Here is a 23,927-nt window from a genome sequence, read left to right on the forward strand (position 1 = left end):
TTCTCAAATATAACATTAAATGACACCACAGGGAATTCAAACTATGATGAGATCCTTGTCTGGCTAAAAATAATTTATTTTAGCACTGTAATAACTTGAAATAGCAGTAGTTCTTTCTCAAAATTGTGCTAAATTCTGCTCAGTGGATGCAAGACTAATATTTGGTCTCTCGCAATAGGTTTTCTTTATCCTTCATTTGAAACCAGTCATGAAATATGTTTTCCACTCTCATATATGAAATACCAGTCTGTTTTTTTTAATAAGCAATTAGCTCACTGGTCCAGATGTTCTTTCCTGTTTGATCATTTTTCTCAATGATCTTACTGATAAATTAATTTTTCCTTCGTTATGTCTTTCACATCCTATCGATTTTCATTCTCTTTTGCCTTTAAGAGAGGTTTTGGCATAACTGATCATCATTCCTATAGTGTGCCAAACACTTTACCCACCTCATTTGCAGTAAATCAGAGTCTGTTCTCAGCTATCTGGTAAAATCTGTGAATCTGTGCTACAGAGAATCAGTGGATAAGACTTACGCTTTTAAAACTGGTTATTCAAATTATACTCCCTGCTCTGATTCAGCATGCCACTATTGACATGTTCCTCATTTGCCTAGTGTTTTTTTTAATTTCTTCGTTTAATATTAAGTAAGAAGAACAGACTTTTGCATATGTATGTAAGTGCGTATATGTAAGGCCTCTTCGGCAGTTGGGATTAGTTGTACTCTGTCTTCACATCCTCTTGGAGGCTTTCAGTAAGACAGATAGCAGAGGAGGTAGATTGTGTCTGGTTTTATAAGCCTGGGTATTGTACAAAGTGAGATATGTGATAGATGGGGATGACATAGAGGAGACTTGAGAATTTGTTTTCCTTTTCAGTGGGAGTTTCTGGGGAGCTTGGCATAGCTGCCACTATGGTGACTCCAGAATGTACCCAGGAGGGTGAGAGAATTTCCTGGGGTTTTCAGTTTACTCTCAAACTATTGGGGTAGAAATTTTCATATGGTAAGAATCTCTCTGCTCCTTCAGTAGTGGTAAGGCTACCGTTGGTGGAGGACTGTTCAGTTTAGGCCATTGCACTTGGATGAAGCCAAAAAAGAGCAGTGAGAATAATGAGTGACCTAGAGAACATAGAATCACTGAATACCTCAAGTTGGAAGGGACTCATGAAGATCCTGAAGTCTAACATGGCTAATGCCGGAAGAATGAAAGAAAATATGTAGTTTTCTTATAGGGAGTAGAAGAAGAAAAATAAGACTCATTAGTCATAAAATTCAGAAGAGGCTGCTTTGAAGAATTAGATTGGTACTCTTTTATTTTGTATCCCTGACAAAGTGAATGAGGTAGCACAGTGTTATTTGGTTGCTACACTTGGGAAATTCAGAAAGTGTGCTGAATTATTTTTCATTTCTCCTGAAGGACTCTCAAGTGGAGAATTGTTATCTTGTGTTAATCTCTCTCCTACTGTATAAAAATGTAAGTTTCCTGGGAGAGCATTGTGTGCTGTGTTGGTCTGAAGCATCACCAAAGAAAAGAGTTCTGAAGCTTATCATGGATTACTAAACCTTGGGATTTATCCAGGAAAAGCTTGCTAGAAACCTTGCTGAAAGCAGTTCTTGCTGATATTCCTGACTAGGTCTTACAAATTTATTCAGCATCTGAAAATAGAAAGTGGAAGAGAGTGCCATAACTATTTGGATGAGAAAGCGGGGAGCCTTGCCTTGTAGAATTTCCTTGCCAAAGGGCTCACGTATCAGCTGGTGCTCCAGCTGTTCCAAGCCTTCTGGAATTCACCTATCTCTGATCAGAATGTGAAAAAATGGGGAAAGAGGAGTGTGCAAGAAAAATGTGTAGCACCAAAAGCTGTCTGTCAAGTGATTCTTTCTTACTTGACAAAACCATGTAATACCTACTGCACATGCTGCATGTCTTTTTTTCCTGGAGGCAGAATTTTGTGTACATAAAGTTGTGGAATTCCTCCTAAAAAATTGGCCAAACTAATTGTTTTCTGTTTTCAAACCAAATCTGGGTGTGAAAAATATTTCATGTTAAAGAATGAAATTGCATAGAGTGATGATTTTATTTTGCTTATCTATTCAGATATAGATATGAATAGCTATGAAGTGCTACTCATCTCTCCCTGTTTTGTGTGGCATTTTTTAAAATTTTCTCCATAGCTCTGATTTGTCATAGTCCCTTTTTAACAGGGAGTAAGCATTGCTTTTTCTTTTTTTTTTGCAAAAACACTTCTTCCTTCCAGGTTGCGCTCATCTTAACTCTTTTTTCTTCTGATGATTAGCATAGGTTTCATGAAGTTTTCTGCTCTTTTTAATTTCTCTAGTTAGTAAGTGTGCTCAAGAAGGTTGTAAACTCTTCTTGGAAACCATCAAAAATATACAAAGGAGCGAGGACAAAAAAAATATATCATGGTATATTCAGAGACTTATTTATTTTATTTATAGGTTTTTCTGTGCTATTAGTTGCTGTTGTTTAGGAACATATGTGAACACCTCGTAAATACTAATAGATTTGTCCTCAGAAAATCCTGTAAGGAAAAGAAGTATAATTCTCTTTTTTTTTTTATGGATGAGGAACCAGGGTGAGCAGATTAAGTTACTTCTCAGTCTTAACACAGGATGTCTGGATGTCTGCAGCATAGCCAAGAATAGAATCCTCACCCTTCTGAATCCCTGCTAACACAGTCTTATTTTGAATATTCTGTGTAACTTTAGTTTCTCTTACAGAAAAATAACAATTACTAAATTTGGACATCTATAATATGATATCTCAATTAATTCTCTTGTATGTCAGTTCTCCTGAAAATAACTACAGAAGTAGATTTTGATGATCCAGTATATTTATGGTTCATCAGCAGTTAATCCTGTGTCTGATTTAGAAGAGTCCTGGGAAGCAGAGTGAACTTCTGATTATAAATCAAGCCAGAAATGCAATTACTAGTGTGCATTATAGATTCCATGGAGCTCTCTGCAAGAGCTGAATGTTCAGTACAGTAGACAAAAACACAAGCACAGTGTCAGCTGTCAATTCAGTAGCAAAGAATTGAATAGCAAAGTCCTGGTCATGTCCACAATCTTGCAGGTGTGCTTTGGGCAGAAGCCTAATTTTCCAACCTGAAAAATAGACATTACTGTTTTATTTGTCTATTCTCAAATGCTATTTTGCATTTCTTGACAAAGTGACTAAGTCCCATGGAAAACCCTATGGGAAAGAAGAGGTGGCACTTTCTCCAGAGCAACTGAACCTGCTCCAGGAGTGGTACTAATGTGCCTTCTCTGTTAAGTGGAGCAGAGTGACAATCACAGCGAGGCATTTGGGAGCCTGCAGCGAAAGGAGAAACTTCTGAAACAAACCAGGCCCGGATGTTCACAGGCTTCGAAGTAACATCTGCCTGTTATAAAATGGGCCTTGGGATCCCAAATCAGTATAAAAAGCAGGTTTGTGTTTGAACTCACACAATTTCTTTTCTTCCAAGGTCTGAGGTTAGTATCTAAACCCAAGTTCCTGTCTTGCAGTGCTCCTTTAAAATCTGTTGTCATATTTTAAGAGAAGGGTGGTTTTAACCCTGGCATGTAGACTTAATTCCTCACTGGGTAGTAGTGATCTATGATCTGACTCAGATGACAAAAGGGACATTAGTATGTACATACATGTGTGTAGATCACATCATATTGTTCATCCTCCTTCAGTGAATGTTCCAGTGCTCTGTGTTTTTTTTTCCGAAACAAACCCAAAACAGTTAGGACCCCAAATCTACCTATTCCTTCCCTTCTGTTTGTCTGAATGTATACACTGGGATTAGGGGATTATGGCCTAATCTACCTATCAATGTGGAGTGGGAGAAGAGTTGCAAGTGTATGAGAAATCATTTCTAAAGCTCTCACATGTAAAATGTCAAGAAGTGGTAAATAACTCATTTAAGATTGCGTAATCACTGCTATGGTTAAAGAGACCAATGTCTTCCTTTTAATTTAGCTTTATTTTTCTTTTCTCCAGACAGCTGTGCACAATGTGTAGCTTACTCGAACTCCAAATGAATGCTTCTATTACTGTTGTTTATTTTTCTTTATGTTTCCCAACAGTTCAAGTAGATTTTTTTTTAATGTGAACATTTTTAATATAAAACTAACCAGCTTTTGGAAAGTTGTTTTTCGTTTCATAAAAACAAATATTTTCAAGAGAAGCTGAAAAATGGTCCATTTTCTTGGCTGTGTTCCAGTTTTCCTTGCCCTTCTTTCCTAATTCCAGGAGACTATTAGGTGAGTTGACAGTTAAATATTGTCCTACTCTAGCACATCAGCAGGGCCTCTATTAATACTATCAGTCATAAACTCTCTTCCAGATTTTCATGGTTGCTAATCTTAAGCTCCTTGGCAGATGGAGGAGGGTTGAATAAACCAAATAGTCTTCTTTTCATAACTCTTCATTTTTATTAAAACACATGTAAAATTATGGTATTTTTGTAGAGAAAGCTATTAATCTAAATCTTGAAGCTCTTACTCATTTCCAGTGATTCCAGTGAGAGTTTTGCTTGAGCAGAACTTCAGGATTTGGCAGTTGTTTTATGTCTTAAGAGAAGGAGGCCAGACTCCCAAATCAGGGCTCAGTGGTTGAGTAGCAGAGATCTGTTCTAAACATGAGGGGCCTAGGCGCAGGATGGGAATGGGGCCCTATATAAGATATATTTACAGACAGCATGAGGAGTGTTGAAATGCAAATTCTAACAATAGATGTATCTGTATGTTTTGAACTTTTATGTTCTAAATTTCTACAAACGGTGACTGGCAATGATTGGGTCCTTGGAGCATAGTAAGAACCTTGGGATTAGAGGACCTGTGAGGTCCCAGATGTATGAGGGCCCAGAAGTATTAAGCTACTGAACCTCCTCCAGACAAGCTGCAGTGGGTGCGTGCACAAATATCCACACTGCAAATTTCACAACTGACTGAGTTTCAGTGATGAATGCATTCTTTCAGGATAAAAACTTGAGTGCATTTTTTGAAGTTCTTTGTTTTTCAGACGCAAGCCTAAATGACAGAAGAAAGTTACTTTCTGATATGTTGCTTTAGCAAGCTAATTTTTACTCTATTACTGTTTTCAGATCTTCGGTCGGTCTTGCTTTTTCCGTACATTAGATGAATGATAACAGCTGTGATTCATCACAGCAATTTAAAGTATCCAGTCTTTGTGGTAAGGTGGCACACATCAGATTTTATAGGATGTACTACTATTCTACAATGCCTTCTGCTAACTAATGATTAGATGCTGAGCAAGTATGAATAGCTAGGATGATAAATGAATGTTCTATAGACAATTCTGTATTAGATGTTTACATACAACTTCTGTATGTATGTGTTTACTTCTGTTACTTGGTTAACTGAATCTTGTGAGAGTCTTCATGGTGCAAGTGCTAGCAGACAATCATAGAAATAAGTTAAATCTCTCTTTCATTATGGGACGATAATATGTTGGTTCTGATGATCTTCCTCTTCTGAACCTCACATTCAGTTTTATGGCATCTGGTAACTGTAGAAATTTCCAGACACTGAGCCATTGCAGCTTCCTCTCTTTATGGCAGGTTCCATGATGGACAGATGAGAATCTTTATTATGGTGTTTGCATACAAGTTTGAAAAACATTTAACGACCAAGAAGTGAAGCCCTACATTTCAGTAAAGTTTATGAAGCCCTCAAATTAAGGATAACTTACTTAAAATGTCCTAAGCTGTGCTTTAGCTGATGGAATGTTAATGTCTGCACACAGGTCATCTATCTGTACTCACCTTGGAGTCACTGGAGAGAAATAGGTGTTTTGTGTGTGTGTGACTGCCCTCATCATAAAGTACATATTTACTGTAGTTCAGATGAACTGGTCCCTTTTTTTTTAAGGGTACAATCTCCTGGACTTCAGTTAATCAACACTTTCAAAAATAGGTTTGTGGCTATCAGAAGTTTGGGGCCCAAAATTGGAGGCTAATTTTGAAAATATGTCCATGTTCACTTTCGAAATCCAATAAAAATATGGAATTGTCATTGTGGTTGATGGAAAGGCCTCCAATATCCAGCTCTCTCTGAGGCCAGGATCTGAACACACTGCTTTTCTTATCGTGCTTTTTCTGTTTCTATATCTGAAAGTTTCCCCCTTCAAAAGTACTCTAATGTTTGGTCACCCCACATTAATCTTTTGAGTTCAAATGAGATATAACTTTCTTTACATCTTAATTTCCCATATGTTTGCTTTCTTAAGCCAATGCGATCTGAGAAATACCAAAACAAGTGAGAGTATAAATCAGCGTAGGCCCAAGGTTTTTTGTTAGGTATGGGGAAATAATCAAAAGTGTGGAATAAATCTTGTTCGCTGTCAACTGTGAAGTTAGATTCTCAGACCGTCATAATAAATTAAGAAACTGGGAGCTATGTGACAGCCGCATCAATCTCAGTCTCTTGTTTCTGCAAGTCTTCTTGTCTGAGTCTTTTTTTTTTTTTAAATACTTACTCCCTGGAGGAGGTAATCAATCACAGTAAAGATGTCCCTACATGGAACGCTCAGGAAAGTAAAGAATAATCAGCTTAGAGTGTGAAGTTAAATTTGTTAAATCCCATATAGATACTCTTATTTGGTCTGATGTGGCTGTAGATGCCTGTGTCTTAGTTCAGCAAAGTCAGAGTTCTGTTCTCCATTATTTATTCTGCATCCTTATTGTTTTATCTTGTTTGTATTAGTTTTGTATCTTTTGTCAATTCACCTTAACTTTCTCATAATAGCAAATTTCTAAGCCAGTATTGGCTAAATGGATATATTTTTGTAGTTTTTCTCTTAAGATATACATCAAAATTAACCAAAGCTTTGGAAGCCACGTTGTGTTTAGTTCTTACTTAAAGCAAGGGAGGGTGCGTATTCACGTGAGGATGCAGGGGTTCAGCCTGTAACGGGTGTGTTTACTAGTCAGATGTGCATGTCATTCAAGCCATCCCTTGTGGAAAGGTGCCTTTGTCAATCCTAGAAATTACACAGATCCAGTTAAAACACTGAATTCATATGGATTCCAAAAAGACATCAGACAAAGCAGAGAGCAGTGAAGTTGTCCGGTCTCTGATTTCAAATATAGCCACTGTCATTATACTTTGCTTAGAATGCAATCAGTTCTTGGCACTGTTGGTTTATGATAAACAGTATAATTTATACAGTCACAGAACAGCCATTGAAAAGAATAGCTGCTGCATGATTGCTTATTGTATTAGAAAATGAAACCAAACTCTTTCACAGTATGAATGAGTACCAGATGAAAGGTTGGTAGTGATTTTCCTTGTTAAGTAGATTCCAGGGTTTCGGCTTTCTGTAGTGCCTTGGTTTTGCTGTCTAATACTTTCCATGAATTACTGCATCTTTTGACTTCAGCATACAATGTGCAAACTTAAAATTTTAATCAGACTACAGGACCAATAGAGAGGATTCTTTTTATTGCTTCAGTTACCTTCTGCAGACTTCAATCCAGATCGTTCTCAAGTATCTCAAAATATTCCCTGTGTACACATTCCTTACTGGAATTGTATCAGAGCACAAGATGTAGTTTTGCGTAAAAGAGGGGCAGGAAGTATTATAACATGGACTAGTTAATGGTAGCATATTTTAAAATTACTTTGTGATGACTGTAGCTAATATCTGAATAATAATAATAACTCATTAATGAAACAGTAATTGAAAAGTCACTGAACACACAGTTTGCAAGAATGATTGTTTAGAGAATTTGGAAGATTTAGGAATAAAGCAAAATTTATTATTAAGAGGCCTTATGGGATATGAAAATAAATGTTTGGAAACAGTTGAAATGTACTTTGTTAAAGAAATAAGGCTGGAGCAGACCTATGGTATTGTGCTGTAGGACAGAAGCAGAAATGAGAGTCGGGGCAAAGCTTTTCTGCTCCATCTTAACAAAAGAAAATTCTAACTGAAGAGAAAGTTGCTACAGCACTGAGTATTAGACTACAGTACAGCCTCTTCAGCAGAGCGGTCATACCTTTGTTAAAACAGAATAGAAGTAGAACTGAAGAGTTCAAAAGAATGGAAGCATGTATTTTCCGAATTTATTTAGACGGCAGCATTACAGACACTCCTCAACAAGAGTTAGGCATCCAGAGTTCTGGGAGCCTTTAGCTTTGTGTATTTAGTGAGTGTACTTCCCTGGGTATTTTTCCTCTCATAAGAAGAGTTGTGGAGAGAGGACAAGATTTCCGCTGCAAGACCTTGAAAGTTGGCTTTACTTTGAAAATTGTGGATATAAAATCGTGTAGTTCTTCATGGGCAAAGAAGTGTCTTTTTTAATTTTAGCATAGACCATACCGTTTTTCATGCTATTTTTTTCTTTTATTTGCTCTTGCGTGAGGCAACATACTAAACAGAGAAAACACATAGGTGAAGTTTCTTATAATTCCTTTTGAAAAAATAAGCTTGAATAGGAAAGAACTACATTTTCCTATGAGTTTTTTTCTCCTACAGCATTTCTCCAATGTAATGCGTTTATAAGTATGCAAGCAACTTGAAAGTGAGGTGATCTATTTTTGTGTATCTGAGTTAACAAAAAACACCCCTGAAGTGATTTTTTGCAAGTATTTCTTGTGTATTTCTATTGTGATAAATATAGGCTGAAAAGTTTTCTAGTATTGATGCCTTATACTGTTATATAAAAGTACCCGAGTCATATTTTTCAGATACATATTAGCAAATAAAGAGTAGAAATATTTCAGTATTACCTTCTGAAAAATAGTTTCTGGAGTTCAGTATCGTGAGTATAGACATTGGTATATTTAGGCTAAAGTGGGGAGCTTTAACAATTACCTTTGAAAAAGTTGAGAAACTTCATTTATTTAACTATTTGTGTTGTTTAATTTGAAGGCATAACTAAGAAACTGCTTCTGAAATTAGTCAGAGAGGCAATAAAAATGACTAGTATGACAGCCGAGAATGGGTTCTGGATCCCACTAGTGATTTATAGTGACAGGCTTGGAGCTGCAGTCGCAGGACAGGGAGTCTAGCTTTTGTTGTGTGACTTAGGAATCACTTAGGGCTGGGTTAGATGAGATGTGAAGCACCCCGGTACTTTTACGCACACACCAGGTACGAGGCATGATATCTGCTGCCTGTGCGAATGCAGAGTTTGCTTTAATAGGCCTGAGGCTGGCTGTGTGCCACTGAGTGTTAGACAGGACTTGCAAAAACCTCTGAAACATCTTAGGGAAGCCTGAGAGACTTGATTTCAGTCACTTTAAAAATGACTGGAAGAACTCCTCCTAACTATAAATTCAGTATCAATTAGGTTCTGAAGGGACCGCAGGCTCACCCCGTTAATGACTGCTCATTGAAAGAATGTGAGAACTCATTCTTGTGCTCTGAAATGACATGAATATCCTGGACTGAGTTTTGCTTTGAGTGTTTGAATTTGAAATCAGAACTCAAAGAAGAACTGAGCTCCAAATAAAAGGTTCCAACAAGTGTCCACTTTGTAATTTCACACAGGCTACATGTTTGAGAGGGACTTCAGGGACTTCAAGTTGCAGAATTTGTCAATGGATGGTCAGTCCATTTGCCTTAACATGTAAATACTTTTCCCTCTGACTTCAGATTCTGTACAACCAACATCAGATATCTTAGACTAAAAGGTAAGAAGGCTTTTAGTGGAATAAGTTGCCCATGGGAAGCTCTGGGTGATCCCTGTCATTTACAGATTAATTTGCACATGAAACACAAGGTCATGTCTCTTGTATTTGTATTTAACCTATCTGATGCATTTGCAAAGTGAGTAGATGCATAAACGTCTTATGTTGGATGCTGATAACAGAAGACCATGACACTAAAGTACTTTGAATTAAGAAAAAATGCACACTGTTATTCCCATGTGTTGGTGAAAATAATATACAGCTGTGGTGAATTTCATGGGGAAGGCAGGGATGAGGCAGTTGGTTGTTTTGATTTATTTGGGGTGCTTTTTTGGTCTGTTTTGACTTTACACTACCATGCTACAAGTCTGATGAGGAGCAGCTGAGGGAACTGGGGCTGTTTAGCCTGGAGAAAAGGAGGCTGAGGGGAGACCTCATTGCTGTCTACAACTCCCTGGAAGGAGGTTGTAGCATGGAAGGTGTTGGTCTTTTCTCCCAAGTAGCAAGTGATAGGCTAAGAGGAAATGGCCTCAAGTTGCTCCAGGGGAGGTTTAGATTGGATATTAAGATTAATCTCTTCACAGAAAGGGTTGTCAGGCACTGGAACAGGCTGCCCAGGGAAGTGGTGCAGTCACCATCCCTGGAGGTGTTTAAAAGATGCATAGATGAGGTTCTTAGGAACATAGTTTAGAGGTGGACTTGGCAGTGTTAGCTTAATAGTTGGACTCAATCTTGAAGATATTTTCTAACCAAAATGATTCTATGCCAGCTCCAAACTTACTAAATTCATCTCTTCTTTACAGAGTTATGACATTCCCCAAGTCAGGTTTTTTGACCGCTGTTGCTTTTCCTTGGTAATTCCCAGCACTCTTACCGATCAAGCAATGCTGATCTCCGTAAGAGATGCATGTGGCTGATGATGTTCATCTGTTGATGCAGCTTCCATGTACTAATGGGCAGCCACTGCTTAGCTGGTGCACAGGTGTCCAACAGTTTTCTAAGGCTGTTCTCTTAAAAACAGCTAGTCAAACCAAACCAACCAACCAATCGAGTTTGTACTATATAACAGCGCAACGCGGTTGAGTGCTAAGTTAGTATTGCCATTCCATATAGGAAAGAAATGAATGTTTACTATAAAATATTGAATATCTTTTAGGTATTTATCTAAGCACAGCTTTTTGTGTTACTGATGTTTAGGAGAGTGGAAACGCTGAACTAGTTTCCCCAGTGGCATAAATACCCATTTGCCCAGACATTTTGTGCCAAATGAGTCATTCATTCACTGAAAACATGCCCACTGAAACAAATCAGAAACTGAGGTTACGTTTAAAAAACACTTTTCACCAATGGGAGATACTTTCAGGAAAATGTAATTGCTTTGATGTGACCTACAGGAGCAATTTCAGCACTTCCCAAACATTTTCAGCCTTTTCTTCCTCCCAAAATGTTTACTGCGTAGATATGTGCCTGACTGAGCCAGTGTTTCTCAATTCCTGATACAGATCTCTTTGCAATGTGTTGGAGGTTGTGCTTCAGACTCTCCCATTTCTTCCACTTTTTGTGGATTTCAAGTGTTATCAATATAGAGAGTGAGAACAACTTCATAGCCTGCTGGATGCTGCAATGCGTAGTTTAAAATCCCTCATCTGAACCTAGAAAGTCCCCTGCTGTTACTGATAGATAACAAAGAAAATAATTAATCTAGCCATTACCTTGGCTTTTGTTACCAGAGCTCAGGAATAAAATGCTTCATCTTGTATAGACCTTGAAAATATTACCAACTTGAAAGGGAAATATTGTTTGGTTTTTCATGTTAAGTTATATGCTGACCCACAGCAAAATATTTTTTCATTTTTTTGTGAGAAAAACAGCAAAACAAACAAACAAAAGCACTTTTGAGTAAACCCAAAGTAGATGTAAAAGTAAGTAGGTATAAGCACTAGTTATCTTGGAAGAAGGATATAGAATACTGCTTCAGTCGAGCCTGTAGCAGTTAATGATGCTCCAGATAAAGCCCAGGGATAAGACAAAGTAAGGGACATTATGATAATAAACTGGATAATTTACTCAACTTGTCCCAAAGTTTTCCTTACCTTAATGAGGACTGCTGCTTGTTTGCATCTGTAATTCCCTCCTTCTAGTTTATGGAGGATTGCTAATTTAGCGTGGCAACTTGGAGTGCCCCCTATTCAGCTAAACATCAGTGGGAGCTGCAAGCTTCTTGCCAGTGGGGCTGGGGCTCTCCAAGCCTCACAGTAAGAGCCTCATGCCAAGCTGGAAGCTGCTGGTATTCCCCAGACAGTGGCACTGTAGATGAAAAGAAGCAGGATCAAATTCATACGTAATTGTTTTAAAGCCCTGTATCAGGAGAATGGATAACTTATTAAAAAGCACTTGATTGGAGATTTGTTGTGTTTAGGCGCTGTTGTCAGGAGGCCACCATGTGTATCTGTCTGTCTGGAAAACAGACATGACTACCAAGTGAGAAGATAGAAGCTACAACCAAGATGTCACATTAAGGGGCTTGGATGTTTATTTTGGAAATGCTAAAAGCTGCAAAAAGGGTTTTGGTGTCTTAAAAGGACAGACGGTGCCCAATTGTTTAAGAAAGGCATAAACAAGTGATGTCAAGAGACTTGAACTCGATGCAACATTCGCGCAGTGTCCGTGGAGCTGTTTACTTCAGCTCAGCAAATGAGCAGGCATCACATGCAGCAGAGTTAAGCTCTCGCGTTAAGTGAATATTTCCTATGCTATACATAGCAAAGAAATCCGTTGCAGCTGCATTTACACTGTGTTTGTATAGTGTGAAATTTAAGGAATTCCACTGTGTGTCACAAAATAGCTACAGAAACAAAGATGTTAAGCATTCCTTTTCAAGTTGCTCACATCTATAACTGTCCAGGCAAACAAGAAGCCTAGTGAGTGGGTGTTGAGGTGATAGGTGATTGTAGCCCATTAAGAGAGGGGATTCTCCAGGACAGATCATGGGCATCATTTTAGGTGTTCTATCCTTGTGCACACAAGAAGACTGGTTCTAGGGATCAATTCATTGATCATTTTAGAACTATTTTAGTATTCATCAGCCAAGAGCATTCTTGTGGTTAGTACTTTATGTTTCTCTTCTGTAAAATGCGCTTTATTTTTCAGGAAAAGGTAGTTTTTCACACTTTCAAGTTTTTTTACTGTCTACACTGGCAAACATTCACTGCTGTAGGAGCCACTTTTTTGCAACTGGATCTTTTCTCAGCAAGGGGTCTAGTGAAAATTTCTGTAACCGTGGTAGTGAATGAAGTGCCGGATTCGAGGGCGTGGTGGCCTTTTCCTTTTCTTCGTGACATTTTTTGATTTCTGAAGGCAGGGGACAAAAAGCAGATCTCTAGCCTTCTGTGCAAATAGTAGATAATTTGGGCCATGCTTTTGAATTCTTAGTGAAGTCTGGTTTCAGATCTCGTGGAGCTCTGAATGCTGTGTACATAGGTAGTGGTGTCTCTTCTAATATTTCTCTTTGTACACTCATATGAAGTTGGTCTAAGAAAAACAGTTTAGCAGTTATTTCAATTAGCAATGATTCCTGTTTCCAGGGCCCCCTCAGCTGATGCAATATATCACCCACCATTCCTACCTTGACAGCATGTTGCTTCTTGTTTGATCCTTCCAGCATGAACACCTGCCTCCAGCCTCTAATCTGATACCACTTGCTTCAATGCTACGTGCCAGATTTACTCCTTGGGCTTCCACAGCTATCTTGAAATCAGATCTTCCAAGTCACCCACTCCAATAGAGCATCTTGGTACTTGGAGGGAATGGAATAGAGAAGTGAGAAGAATATGTGCCTGATGTTGCTGTCATTAAGGTTAACTTCGAGAAATGAGCACTTTTTGTTTTAAACATGATATACAGAAGTCATTTAAATTGCCTCTGTAGTAATTGTATTTGTGTACTGCTGTGCTTCAGGGCTCAAAATAGCTGAGGTAGACAGTGCGAGGCCGAGGAGGATCTGTAAAATCAAGAAAGTTGCAGAAAAGGCAAATAGGGAATGAGTGTTTACCATTTCTCACAATAATGGGATTAGGGGCATTCATTCAGACTATAAAGCAGCATGTTTGAAATAAACAAAAGGATATCTTTTTTTATGTAACTCGTAATTAAATTGCAGAAGCAATTGCCCCATCGTGTTTGGTTCAGAAGAGATTAGACAAATTCATACAGGAAAGTTCCAGCAGGACAATGGTCTAGCAAGTGATTTAGGAAGGTTAATAGGTACGTGATTGCTGAAAGCTGGGGAGAACATGCCAGCAATAGTTCTGTTCTATCTTTGCAGTCTTCTCCCAAGTATCAACTACAGGGCAGTGTCAAAGAGAGGATGCTGAGCTGGGTGTTCTTTTGGTATAAGAATAACTATGACTATAGTAAACCCAGGTATGTGATTTTTTTTTAATGAGACTTTCAGCCATTTTTCTGAATAGAAATATTCAGAATATAATGATTTAAAAAACCCAGAATCATGCACTCGTTTTTTCTGAGTCTGCGGTTGCTAATTGTTTCTCTTACAAGCATAAAATATCTTCAGTGGTGTTTGGTTGCAAACGTTTGAGGAAAGTCTGCAGTGTTGCTATCAGTAGTTCATCTCTGTCACCGTGTTCTGCATTGGTAGAACAGGCATCTTAGAGAAATCTTCCAATAGTTTCAAAATGTAGCCTAGAGGAAAAATGAACAGGATCAGCTCCATGGATCATGAGTCAAAGTCCTGTTTTTAGAAGTCTCCAAGTAAACTTAATGCCATAGTAAGTGAATTGTACTGTGGCTCCCAAATGCTTTGGAGACTTTGAGGATGAGACTCAGATTTCTGAGGGACTTGGGTGCTTATGAAAATGCTGACGTGAAGGAAAAATGTCAGAAGGAAGGAAGGAAGATAAGATCATGGGAGGAAGTGGACGGTGGACATACTGTTCTTGACATTGATTCTATGTAGCGTTTCCACTTCTGTATCTTCCTGCTGTGGCTTTGGTTTCAGGTACCCTTAGCAGATACTTCTCCCTCGATGATACCCAAACATAACACTGGATCAGAATAGCTTCTGTAGGCCAAATACTGCGGGAAGCTCTGAGCCAGATGAGGATGAAAGACCAGTGGAGCTAGTTTGAAAAGTTCATCAGATAAAATAAATGAGAAACAGAAAGGATTTGTTTATTTAATAAGTAAAACATCCGTCTTTATCAACTGTAATGTTTCCTACCCTTTGATACTGTTCCACACTACCACTGTCTAGAGGATCTCATCTTACCAAGATACAGCAGTTTGATTATGGGAAGGCAGTGGGCCAAAAAGCTAGAGGTCTTATGGAAATTCAGATATGCATTAATTTGCACAATGCTTCTGATAAATAGACAGATATATGTATGTATGTATATATGCATCCATTATCTCTCCTTCTCTTTCTGAAAGATACTTCTCCTTTCCCAGCCTCTCCCTGAGCTGGCTCTTCCCTAATTCCGTGTTGTCTTTGATGATGACTGGCCAATTTGAAGTCCAGGCCCTCATCTCCCTGGAAACTTAGGTTTGTCACTCTGGTCTAAATTCTGTATAAGCAATTCTAGCTCTTGTGCTGATTGTCATCTTAACTGTTTATTTGTGCTGGTAAAGAGTAGTTAAGAGCTGTGGAAACTGAGTTATTTCTGGATGCTTCCATCAGGGTTTGTCTTTGGTAGACATAATCACAGGACAGTTCTTTGTGATAAGTGTTACAGGGAGTGAGTTAAGGACATATAGTAGTTTTCTCCTAGTTTTTCCTTCTCTTTTTGAGGATGAGAGTTGGAGCAGCCATGTGGGATAACCATCTGAGCTCAGCTCAGGTGGGAACCTTTTTCTGTCTTTTTGGGAGTCTGGATTGTGTAGATTTGCTGAAACCTTGCTCCAGATTCTGCCCTGGATCATCAGTAGGATTTTGAGGCTCAGTTCTCCTGCAAGCAGTGGATAATGCACTCCAGGAATCAGCATACTGTCAGGTGGTAAGGCCAAGCTGGATGCAAGAACTTTTGCCAGATGAGGAGCCCAGGAAATGGATTTGAGTTTCCATACACCAGTTTAAAGGAAGGGAGATCTGCACCTGCTGCCATGAGGCTGCCATCCTCAGGGGGACAAGCCTGGTCCTGAGTAAGATGAGCAGTGGTAGCTGACTTTGTGCAAAGGACATGTCTGTTTGCTCTAAAAAAAATGTCATTTTTATAAAGAGTAGAGTAATAAAGTGAGCCTTGCATTTTTGCTCAATAAATTTAAAAGTTTTTAAAATAGGTTTAGTTGGGGCTTAGAGTAGATGTTTGAGTGAAGGGATTTTACATCATAAGTGACTTTTCCCTGTATCTAGAGTTTGGCTCTGGGATGCAGGTCTCCAACAGGTGTAAACTATCACACAGGGTGGCAACAATTAAAGCTCCTGAGGATCCACCCTTAGTTTTTCAAAACAGTCAACAGCCCAGTTTGACATGTAGAGCCTCCAAAACTGGAGCCAAGAAGAGCTTTATTGAAAATCTGGCTATTTATTGTGGTGTTTATGTGGAACTTAATCTCTAGAAAATCTGGTCCAAAATGCAGTCTCACAAATGCTGCATTACTGATGTTTACACGTTCAGCTGGGTAACTTGAGCTGCATTGAACAAGGGTTGCACAAACAATGAAAGAAAGAAAAAGCTTCTCTGGCATCTATTTCATTTGTGAGCTTTGCAAAAATTCAGATACATGAAGGAATTATCCTGCCAGATTTACCAAAGCTTGAGCTTTTTGGAGCTGGAGTTCTCTCTCCTAACTTCAGAACACTTTTTTAAATGCATTCTCTAAACTGGGTTAGTTTTAGGCTGATCATAAGGTGACTTTATTGGAAAGAAAGTTTACCAAGTAAATAATTCGGTAAATATTTTCCAGGCAGCCATGCCTAATAGATTACTTGGTATGGTAGATAATAAGCAATACTGCCTTTTAAGACTGCGGTAGTACAAAGTGCTCCAAAAAGCCTGACCCTGGTAGGACTGATTTTAATCCTACACCACCAGGCCAAGATTTACTGGAAGGCATGTAGTATGGAGATACAGCAGTCCTAGATTCCAGCTGTTCCCTTTCTTCAACTTATTCCCTTCATAAATGCAAATGAAAATAATTTCGAGGCAAGTAATTGAAAACAATTAGAAGAAATTCCTCATAGTATAAGTTTTTTAAAAGTTTAAATTGTAATAAAATTTATTCCAGCATATGGATTTGGAGCTTGGCGGTAAATTTGTCTGTCTCTTTATGGAAGTGCTAAATCACCAGCATTTGCTATGAAGAACAGGAAAAAAACGTTTATAAATCATTGCATTTGTTTCAGATTATTCATCAGAGCTGGAAGGCAATTGTTCAAGTTGCTTTGTGATACTATAAACAGAATGCTGGGAAGGCTGCATACTTTGTAGCAAAGTTTTGGGGTTTGTACATGTACCAACTGAGACTTCTTCCTTCAGTAAGCGTTCAACTAATCCTCCAGAGAGCAGGATCTAGATTCCAGTGTACTGTTTTGAAGGATCAAGTTTAAGTTGGCACTGAGGGCAGCTGACTCACAGAGGAAGGGTCTCACAAAGTTGTCGTATTTATCTCTCCTTCTTATACTGCAGTCGGCAAGGAAAGTCTTCGCTTCTCCTTTTCCTGTGTGCTCCCAAACTGCTCTGATAGGGCTATGAAAAGATTCAAATCTGGAAAAGAGTAAAAACTGAAGGCAGGGAGGATTTTGATACAGAAAATTTGAGGCAATAGTGCTCAACATTTCCTGGTAAATAAAAACAGGACAAGGACTGTCTCCACGCTTGCATTGTAGTTCAAGGCAGGAGGAGACTGCCTGGTTTCCCTGGGTACTGCTGTGATTACCCTAGAGTGTTTTTTTTCTCTGAGAAAGAGCTACAATTGCTGTCATGTGAAGCTCAGGCAGCACACCAGTGCAAACAGCAGTAGCAGGCTTAGTCGAGCAAGCTACCAGAACCAGCCAGCGTTCCTGCATTAGTTACTAGCTGAGTTTCTCCAGCATTTCAGAGCTAGGTCCTGGCCTTGCCTGCAAGAGTACTGGCAAAAGCAGCTCGGTTTTACCTTAGTGTACTGTGGCCAGCCCCAGATGAATTAATTCCTGTAGAAGCTGTGCCAGCTCTTCTGAGGTTTTGAACGTTGTGGATTATTAAGCTTTGTTGTGGTTTTTGTCTTCCTCCAAAAATAAAATGAAAGTAAAACACGCCAACTCATTTGCTGACATGTTGACACATACTGTGAAATAACTAACTGGTTGCAGAGTCTCAAAAAAAAATGAAAGCATGGATTTTTTGGGTGGCAGGTTGCTTTTGTCCAGAGGAGGAAAAAACGCAAACCAAACCAAACCAGAAAAAAACAAAACAAAACAAAAAACAACAAACACACACCAAAAGGAGAAAATGGGTATGATATACCTTTTATGAGTAAAACAGGAGAGTTGCAAGGTTGAATGTGGGTCACATATGTTTTAGTGGCCATGATTTCCCAATGCTGAAACGTATGCCTCTGTTAAACACAACAGCATAAAAACTTTAATGCCAAAGAGAGGTGATGGAGGGTAGGTAGGAATCCTCAAAACAGCCAGTAGCTAATGTTGCCTTTGTGGTTTTATATATTTGCCTATTAAAATGACAATACAGACATGGAACATTTAGATTTAGGAAGCCTTCTTTTCATTAAACAACATTAAACAAACTGACAAAGTAGGAGGTTATGACTCCAGTAATTGAAACATGCTGTTCTGTTCAAGACCAGAACTCTATAAAGGCTCTTTTCACCCAGTAATGCCCTTTGTGTTTGCCTGCTACCCCTCCTAGAAATTACTGTAGGCCTGAAGTATGTCTTTCCAAGTGGAGTGGGAATGACAGAGTGCAACACCACACTTGGCAGATGGGGTCACAGCCTTTTTAGGCCATTAACATTCATTGTGCGTTGGAAATCAATTTGCAGCTCAGAACGCATGGAGGCTTAGCTGGACTCCCCTCCCTGCTGCTTTTTATGTTAACTTTAAACCTAAGATGCAGGAAAAAGACTCGGATTAATTTGGATTAACTCTGATGGGGTTCGGGTAGTTTTCATTAGCTTAATTTACAGTGTGCCTTTTTGTGGATTCCTTGCTCTTCTAGATGTATTTCTGAATCTATACATGATCTTGCGTTTATTTTTCCTTCTCTCTTCTAGATGTTGATGAGTGTCAGGATAACAATGGAGGGTGCCAGCAGATTTGTGTAAATACTATGGGCAGCTATGAATGTCAGTGCAAAGAGGGCTTTTTTCTGAGTGATAACCAGCATACCTGCATTCATCGCTCCATTGGTAAGTTTTCCACGTGTAAATTGTGCTCTTTAGAATAACTGTGTTCAATCAGAAATGCAGAAACTGTTTGGGGGATAGTTTTTACCTGCAGAGCTTCCAAAATCATTTCACTGATTGGTTCAAATTGATTAATTCCTCTGCTACTTAGACTCATAGTAGAGCCATAAATAAGACAGGGGGAAAAGGCTTTAGTTTGACATAGAAATTATACATGGTTCAAACAGCAGACTCTTTGGGCAGGCAGAGGCAGATTTTCAAATGGCAGCTTTCTGTTTCTGAGTTTGCAAGACTTAAAAATTTCTCATCTGTTTACTGCATGATAGTTGCCCTGTCTTCCACCTTAGAGAACATAGTGTCTTAAATCAAAATGAACAGCTCATTGCTTCTGAAAGTTATACGGGTTATGGGTTTTTTGCCAGACAGGTAACTCATTGCTTCATTGCAGACTGAAGATGGCTGATGTTATATTGACACAGCATTTTTCTTTGGTTCAGTACCCTGTCTAGGGTGGATTAGAAAACTGCTTTTCTGTTGCCTATGCACTAGCAGTAGAAAAAAGGAATCCCTGCAAAACTGTGATCCTCGCCTGCTACTGATTTTGACTATAATAAGCAGCTCTCCCTTTTCTATACATGTCAGACATGGAAGACAAGTTTGAGTGGAAAGGGAGAAAAGAAAACAGCATAGCTATAAATCTTTGCAATTAAGTGAACTCTTTATGTGTTCATTCAGACTTCTGGTGACCCTGGCAGCAATGAGAATATACGCTAGCAAACTCATTTACCAATAGGCAATACAGAATGACAAAGTAGCAAGATGAGTCTGGTGATCAACAATGTAAGCACGCTGTAAATTTCAACGAGCCACACAAATGGTTCTGAACTATTTGAAGTCACTAAAATTAACCAGAAAATCCTACTTGAACATAGAGTATGAATTTAGTCACTCTGTTGACAAGAAAGCAAAACATTGTAGTGTAGCATCTCAGAAATGTAAATGTATTTCTGGCACTGTGTGTCTGCTTCCACAGAATTGTAAAGACAAGTAGGAATTTTGACTTTTCAGAAATATGAATCTCAGGAATATATTCACAGGTCCACTTTCTAGCGTGATTGTTAAGTTTTAAGCAATTGAGGTAATTATGATAAGAACATACAATTAAGCTCCATCAACCAGGGCATTTTAAAGGTTGTTATCTAATAGGTTTTTAGTCATTCTTTTCAAAACAAATTGTTCAAATTTCTGTCCAATGTAAAGTAACCCTGACACAAAGATATCCAACAGAGCAAGGAATAGTAGCTGGAGGCTTAATGAAAACCACTTGCAGAGTACTGCAATACAATCATTATTTCAATTTGTACATTATAAAAATTCCCAGCTGCAATAAAACAGAATTTAGATATCTGAGATGGAAACTAATGAAATAAATGAAAAATGAGACTCCAAAGGCAAAAGTTGCTTCTAAGGAAGAGATCTATTGAGGGAAAAGGGTAAAATTTTATCGCAAAGAGGATTCCTAGTTTGCCGGAAGGACTGGGGGAGTGGATTTGTAAGTTGACTGCTGTATGCACATAATAAATATTCATGGAAATAATATATTTGTGTTAACTTGTTTACAAAGAAAATGTCAGGTAAGATGTGAACATTTAATTTGAAGCAACATCTTCAAATTATTTTAGATCTGAAAAAAATAAGGAGCCTACCAAATAGACCAACAGTGATTATGAAGTGTTTTGAGAACAAACAATTTATAGTTTTTCAAAAATAAAGTACCAATTTGCAATAACAGCAAACACTGTAGTACCATGATCCCCCACAGAAATACATCAGGTGGATATGCCGGAGGAAAGAAATGAGCTGAAATGATCTCTTTCAGTTGTCAGAGATGACTGAACTGCAAATAGTAAACATGCACAGGGAGAAAGTAAATGGCTTTTAAAATATCTGTGTTTACATACTTTTTTCCATCTCACTTGTAAGCGCTGCTACAGAAACTGTTGGAATACAAAAATACTCATCAACATATTTAGCCAGAACTGTGCCCAGGGCTATATTGTGTCTATACCTCTGTTGGTAAACAAGGCTGAAGTAGACAAAGGCCACACAGCCAGCATTGACACCCAAACACAAAGATGCTGACTTGCCAAAGCCCCTTAGCAAGCTCGTTGACTTTGAGCATAATAAGATCCATTAATTGCAGTGGGATTCTGTCTCTGAAAAATGCATCTGCAGTCACACAATCTGTGTCCTTGATGTTACCTAAAGTCTCTTCAAGGACTTAGCTAGCCTAAAACAATCAACCACAAGGTTCTTCATGCAGTTCGCTGCCACCTTTTCCCTCCTGTTTTCAAATGCCTTGGGAGAAGGGGAGAAGCATTGCAAGGTGCTTAGGATGTCCTTGGAGTTGGGATGAGTTTGGACTGGAGGGAGCAGTACCAAGCCTAAGTAAGGCCCTGTCTGCAGGCCCAGCTCACCTACCTTGGCCATCAGCAAGGCTGGTGCTGATCATGTGCTTTGAGCTCATCAGCACACGCAAGTGATGTGGTAGTTTCAGAGTTGAAAAAGGGCATTGTGTATTCTCTTAGGAATTGAGCAGGGGAAGGAATATGTCCCTTTTTGCACTAAGCAGCCAAGGGGAAGGTGTCTTCTGATATGAGGCACCCTCCATGAAATTATCGGCTGCTGTGAGAATTTCCTCAGCTTCCAGAGATGGTGCCCTGCCTGTCCCAGTGTTTTGGGTAATTGTACCACCACGCTCCTACCCACAAGCTGTGGTTAAAAGCCACACTGGATTTCATGGTAGGGGCTTTTAATATCATCCTTGTGTCCCAAATGACATGTTTACTTGCCATCTAGAAGTGTTCTTATTATTTCCTGTGGACAAAAAAGATTAATGATCCACAGAGAAATATGAATTTTATACCAATGGGAGGCCAGGCTGACATTAGAGTCAGGGTAAGGCATGTTTTCCCAGTATTTGCTTTGTTTCACGGTCTTTCATTATAGACTTACTGATTTCTTATGTTTAGTTTCAGTATCTTTTGGGAGGATACTAGGCCCAGTACAACTTACCTCATTTATTTTTGCATAAAACTTAATTTCCTTTTGCAAAGTCAGATTTCTGTACTAGTTTATTCACAATAATAATGGCAACAACAGGGAGAGAAAACGGATGGGAGAATACATTGTAAAACATACAGAGAACTTAACAGTTGTTTATGTTAGTACATCTTAATTGTCATAGTAGGTGTGAGCACTGAGTTACAGGAGACACATTTGTGTTTGTTTCTTCGTGACTTAAAAAGAAACCAGAATAAACCAGCTGTTACTGTATCATCTCCAGCTCCAGAGGGAGCATGTGTTTAGTAAATGTGGAGATTAGTATTGTACACTGCAGCTGTGACTGGGTCAGGTGAGTGGGTTACAGCATATTTTCCCTTAATTTGATGATAAGCCAAAAGTTGGTTAAAAAAGCATCAAAATAGAGTTTAGTTATATGCCTGTGTCTCCGTTGAAGTTCAGAGTGATGATAATGAAGGGTACGGTATGTCCTATTTGTATTACAAGTATAAAAGGTATTGTGGTCAGGAGCCCTGGCTACAAACTGCCTCGCCAACCATAATTCTCAGGTGAAGTGTTAGAGAAAGCCATTGCTGTCCCACCTCCAGAGGGCGAGTCTCCTAAAGCACAAAGATGGTTTGCTTACAAGCTAGATACCTCAGGAGTTCTGTGGCTAGGAAGACTTCTGTGATTTTAGATTCCATCCCCTGAATGTCTACCTAAAGCATAATTATATTAATGATATTATACCTGCTAATCATTGACTGCCAATGTTTTTTATACAGCTAGCGCTAAGTAAGCGGAAAAGGCTGGTGCAATTAGGAATGGTAATTATAAATGGAGACAAGAAGAGGTGGAGAGGTACCAGGCTACAGAAGGCTGGTAATTATGATGGTCCAGTCAAACAGTGGAAAAACTTTCTACACAGTTGTCACTATCATTTTCAAGGCTGTTTAAAAAACATTTGGCAAGGAAATGCTTTTTCACTTCCCTGTATCCCATTAGCGTTATGTTCTTAGCAGAGTTAGGGAATTTCACATAATGTCAAGCTACCACAACTTAGCAAATTACTGTACTACACTCTCAAAAACAGGTTGTCTCTTTTCTACACTTAAAGTGTAACAGTGTAGTCCCAGAGAAAAGGGAGACATGCTAAGCCAAGTTGTCTTGCATTTGTCGTGGGCTAAACGGGCTTATGAAATGGCTTACTATGCTTGTGCTGATACATAGTAACTCATTAAACTTGATTATATGTTTAAACACTTGTTATTTTTGCAGTAGTAGCATAGGAGCCCTTTGGTCAGCTGATGTCAAACTAGGAAGTTTCTTCTTATTCTAAGGATTTTAAAACCACCTTTATTCAATTTTTTCATTCCTACTTTCCATGATTTATTTTCATTCTTACCTGTTTTCTTAGTTGAGTGTGATTTTATAGCAGCAGAATGGTGTGTTGGGACACCCTGGCAGGAAGCATGATCCCCAGTCAGTGCAGGGAAGGTTACAGGTTGGGATTCTGGGCTTTATTCCCATCTTGGGTACTGATGCCTTGTGGCACTCTAGGCAAGAAGGTTATTGTGACTCAGAATTTCTGCAAAGCACTTCAGAGGACAGAGGTGCTTTTTCTACAGAAAGCACAATAATCTATTCATATTTAGATTAATGTGGAAGGGTGACTGTATAATTAAGTGTTGCCAGCACTGTTCCAGACTTTATGAAGTACAAGGTTTCTCATCTGAACTATGAAAGCTCTTTCATGATGATGTAACTGGTTAAATTACTCCATTACTTGAATATATTTCACCATTGCTACCTCAAGTACAGGCATCCCATTCACGGG

The 23,927-nt window shown here is 38.8% G+C and overlaps 1 protein-coding gene across 1 annotated transcript in view; it reads left to right on the forward strand.

Annotated features, from left to right (window-relative positions):
* SCUBE1 (signal peptide, CUB domain and EGF like domain containing 1) overlaps positions 1 to 23,927 on the forward strand; it is a 204,472-nt gene that overhangs the window by 33,285 nt on the left and 147,260 nt on the right. The window contains exon 4 of the mRNA XM_065639776.1: positions 18,896 to 19,030. Coding sequence (XP_065495848.1) covers positions 18,896 to 19,030 — 135 coding nt within the window. The remainder of the gene's footprint in view (positions 1 to 18,895; positions 19,031 to 23,927) is intronic.

This window comes from Caloenas nicobarica, chromosome 1, assembly GCF_036013445.1.
Source record: "Caloenas nicobarica isolate bCalNic1 chromosome 1, bCalNic1.hap1, whole genome shotgun sequence".
In the NCBI taxonomy this organism is placed as follows: domain Eukaryota; kingdom Metazoa; phylum Chordata; class Aves; order Columbiformes; family Columbidae; genus Caloenas; species Caloenas nicobarica.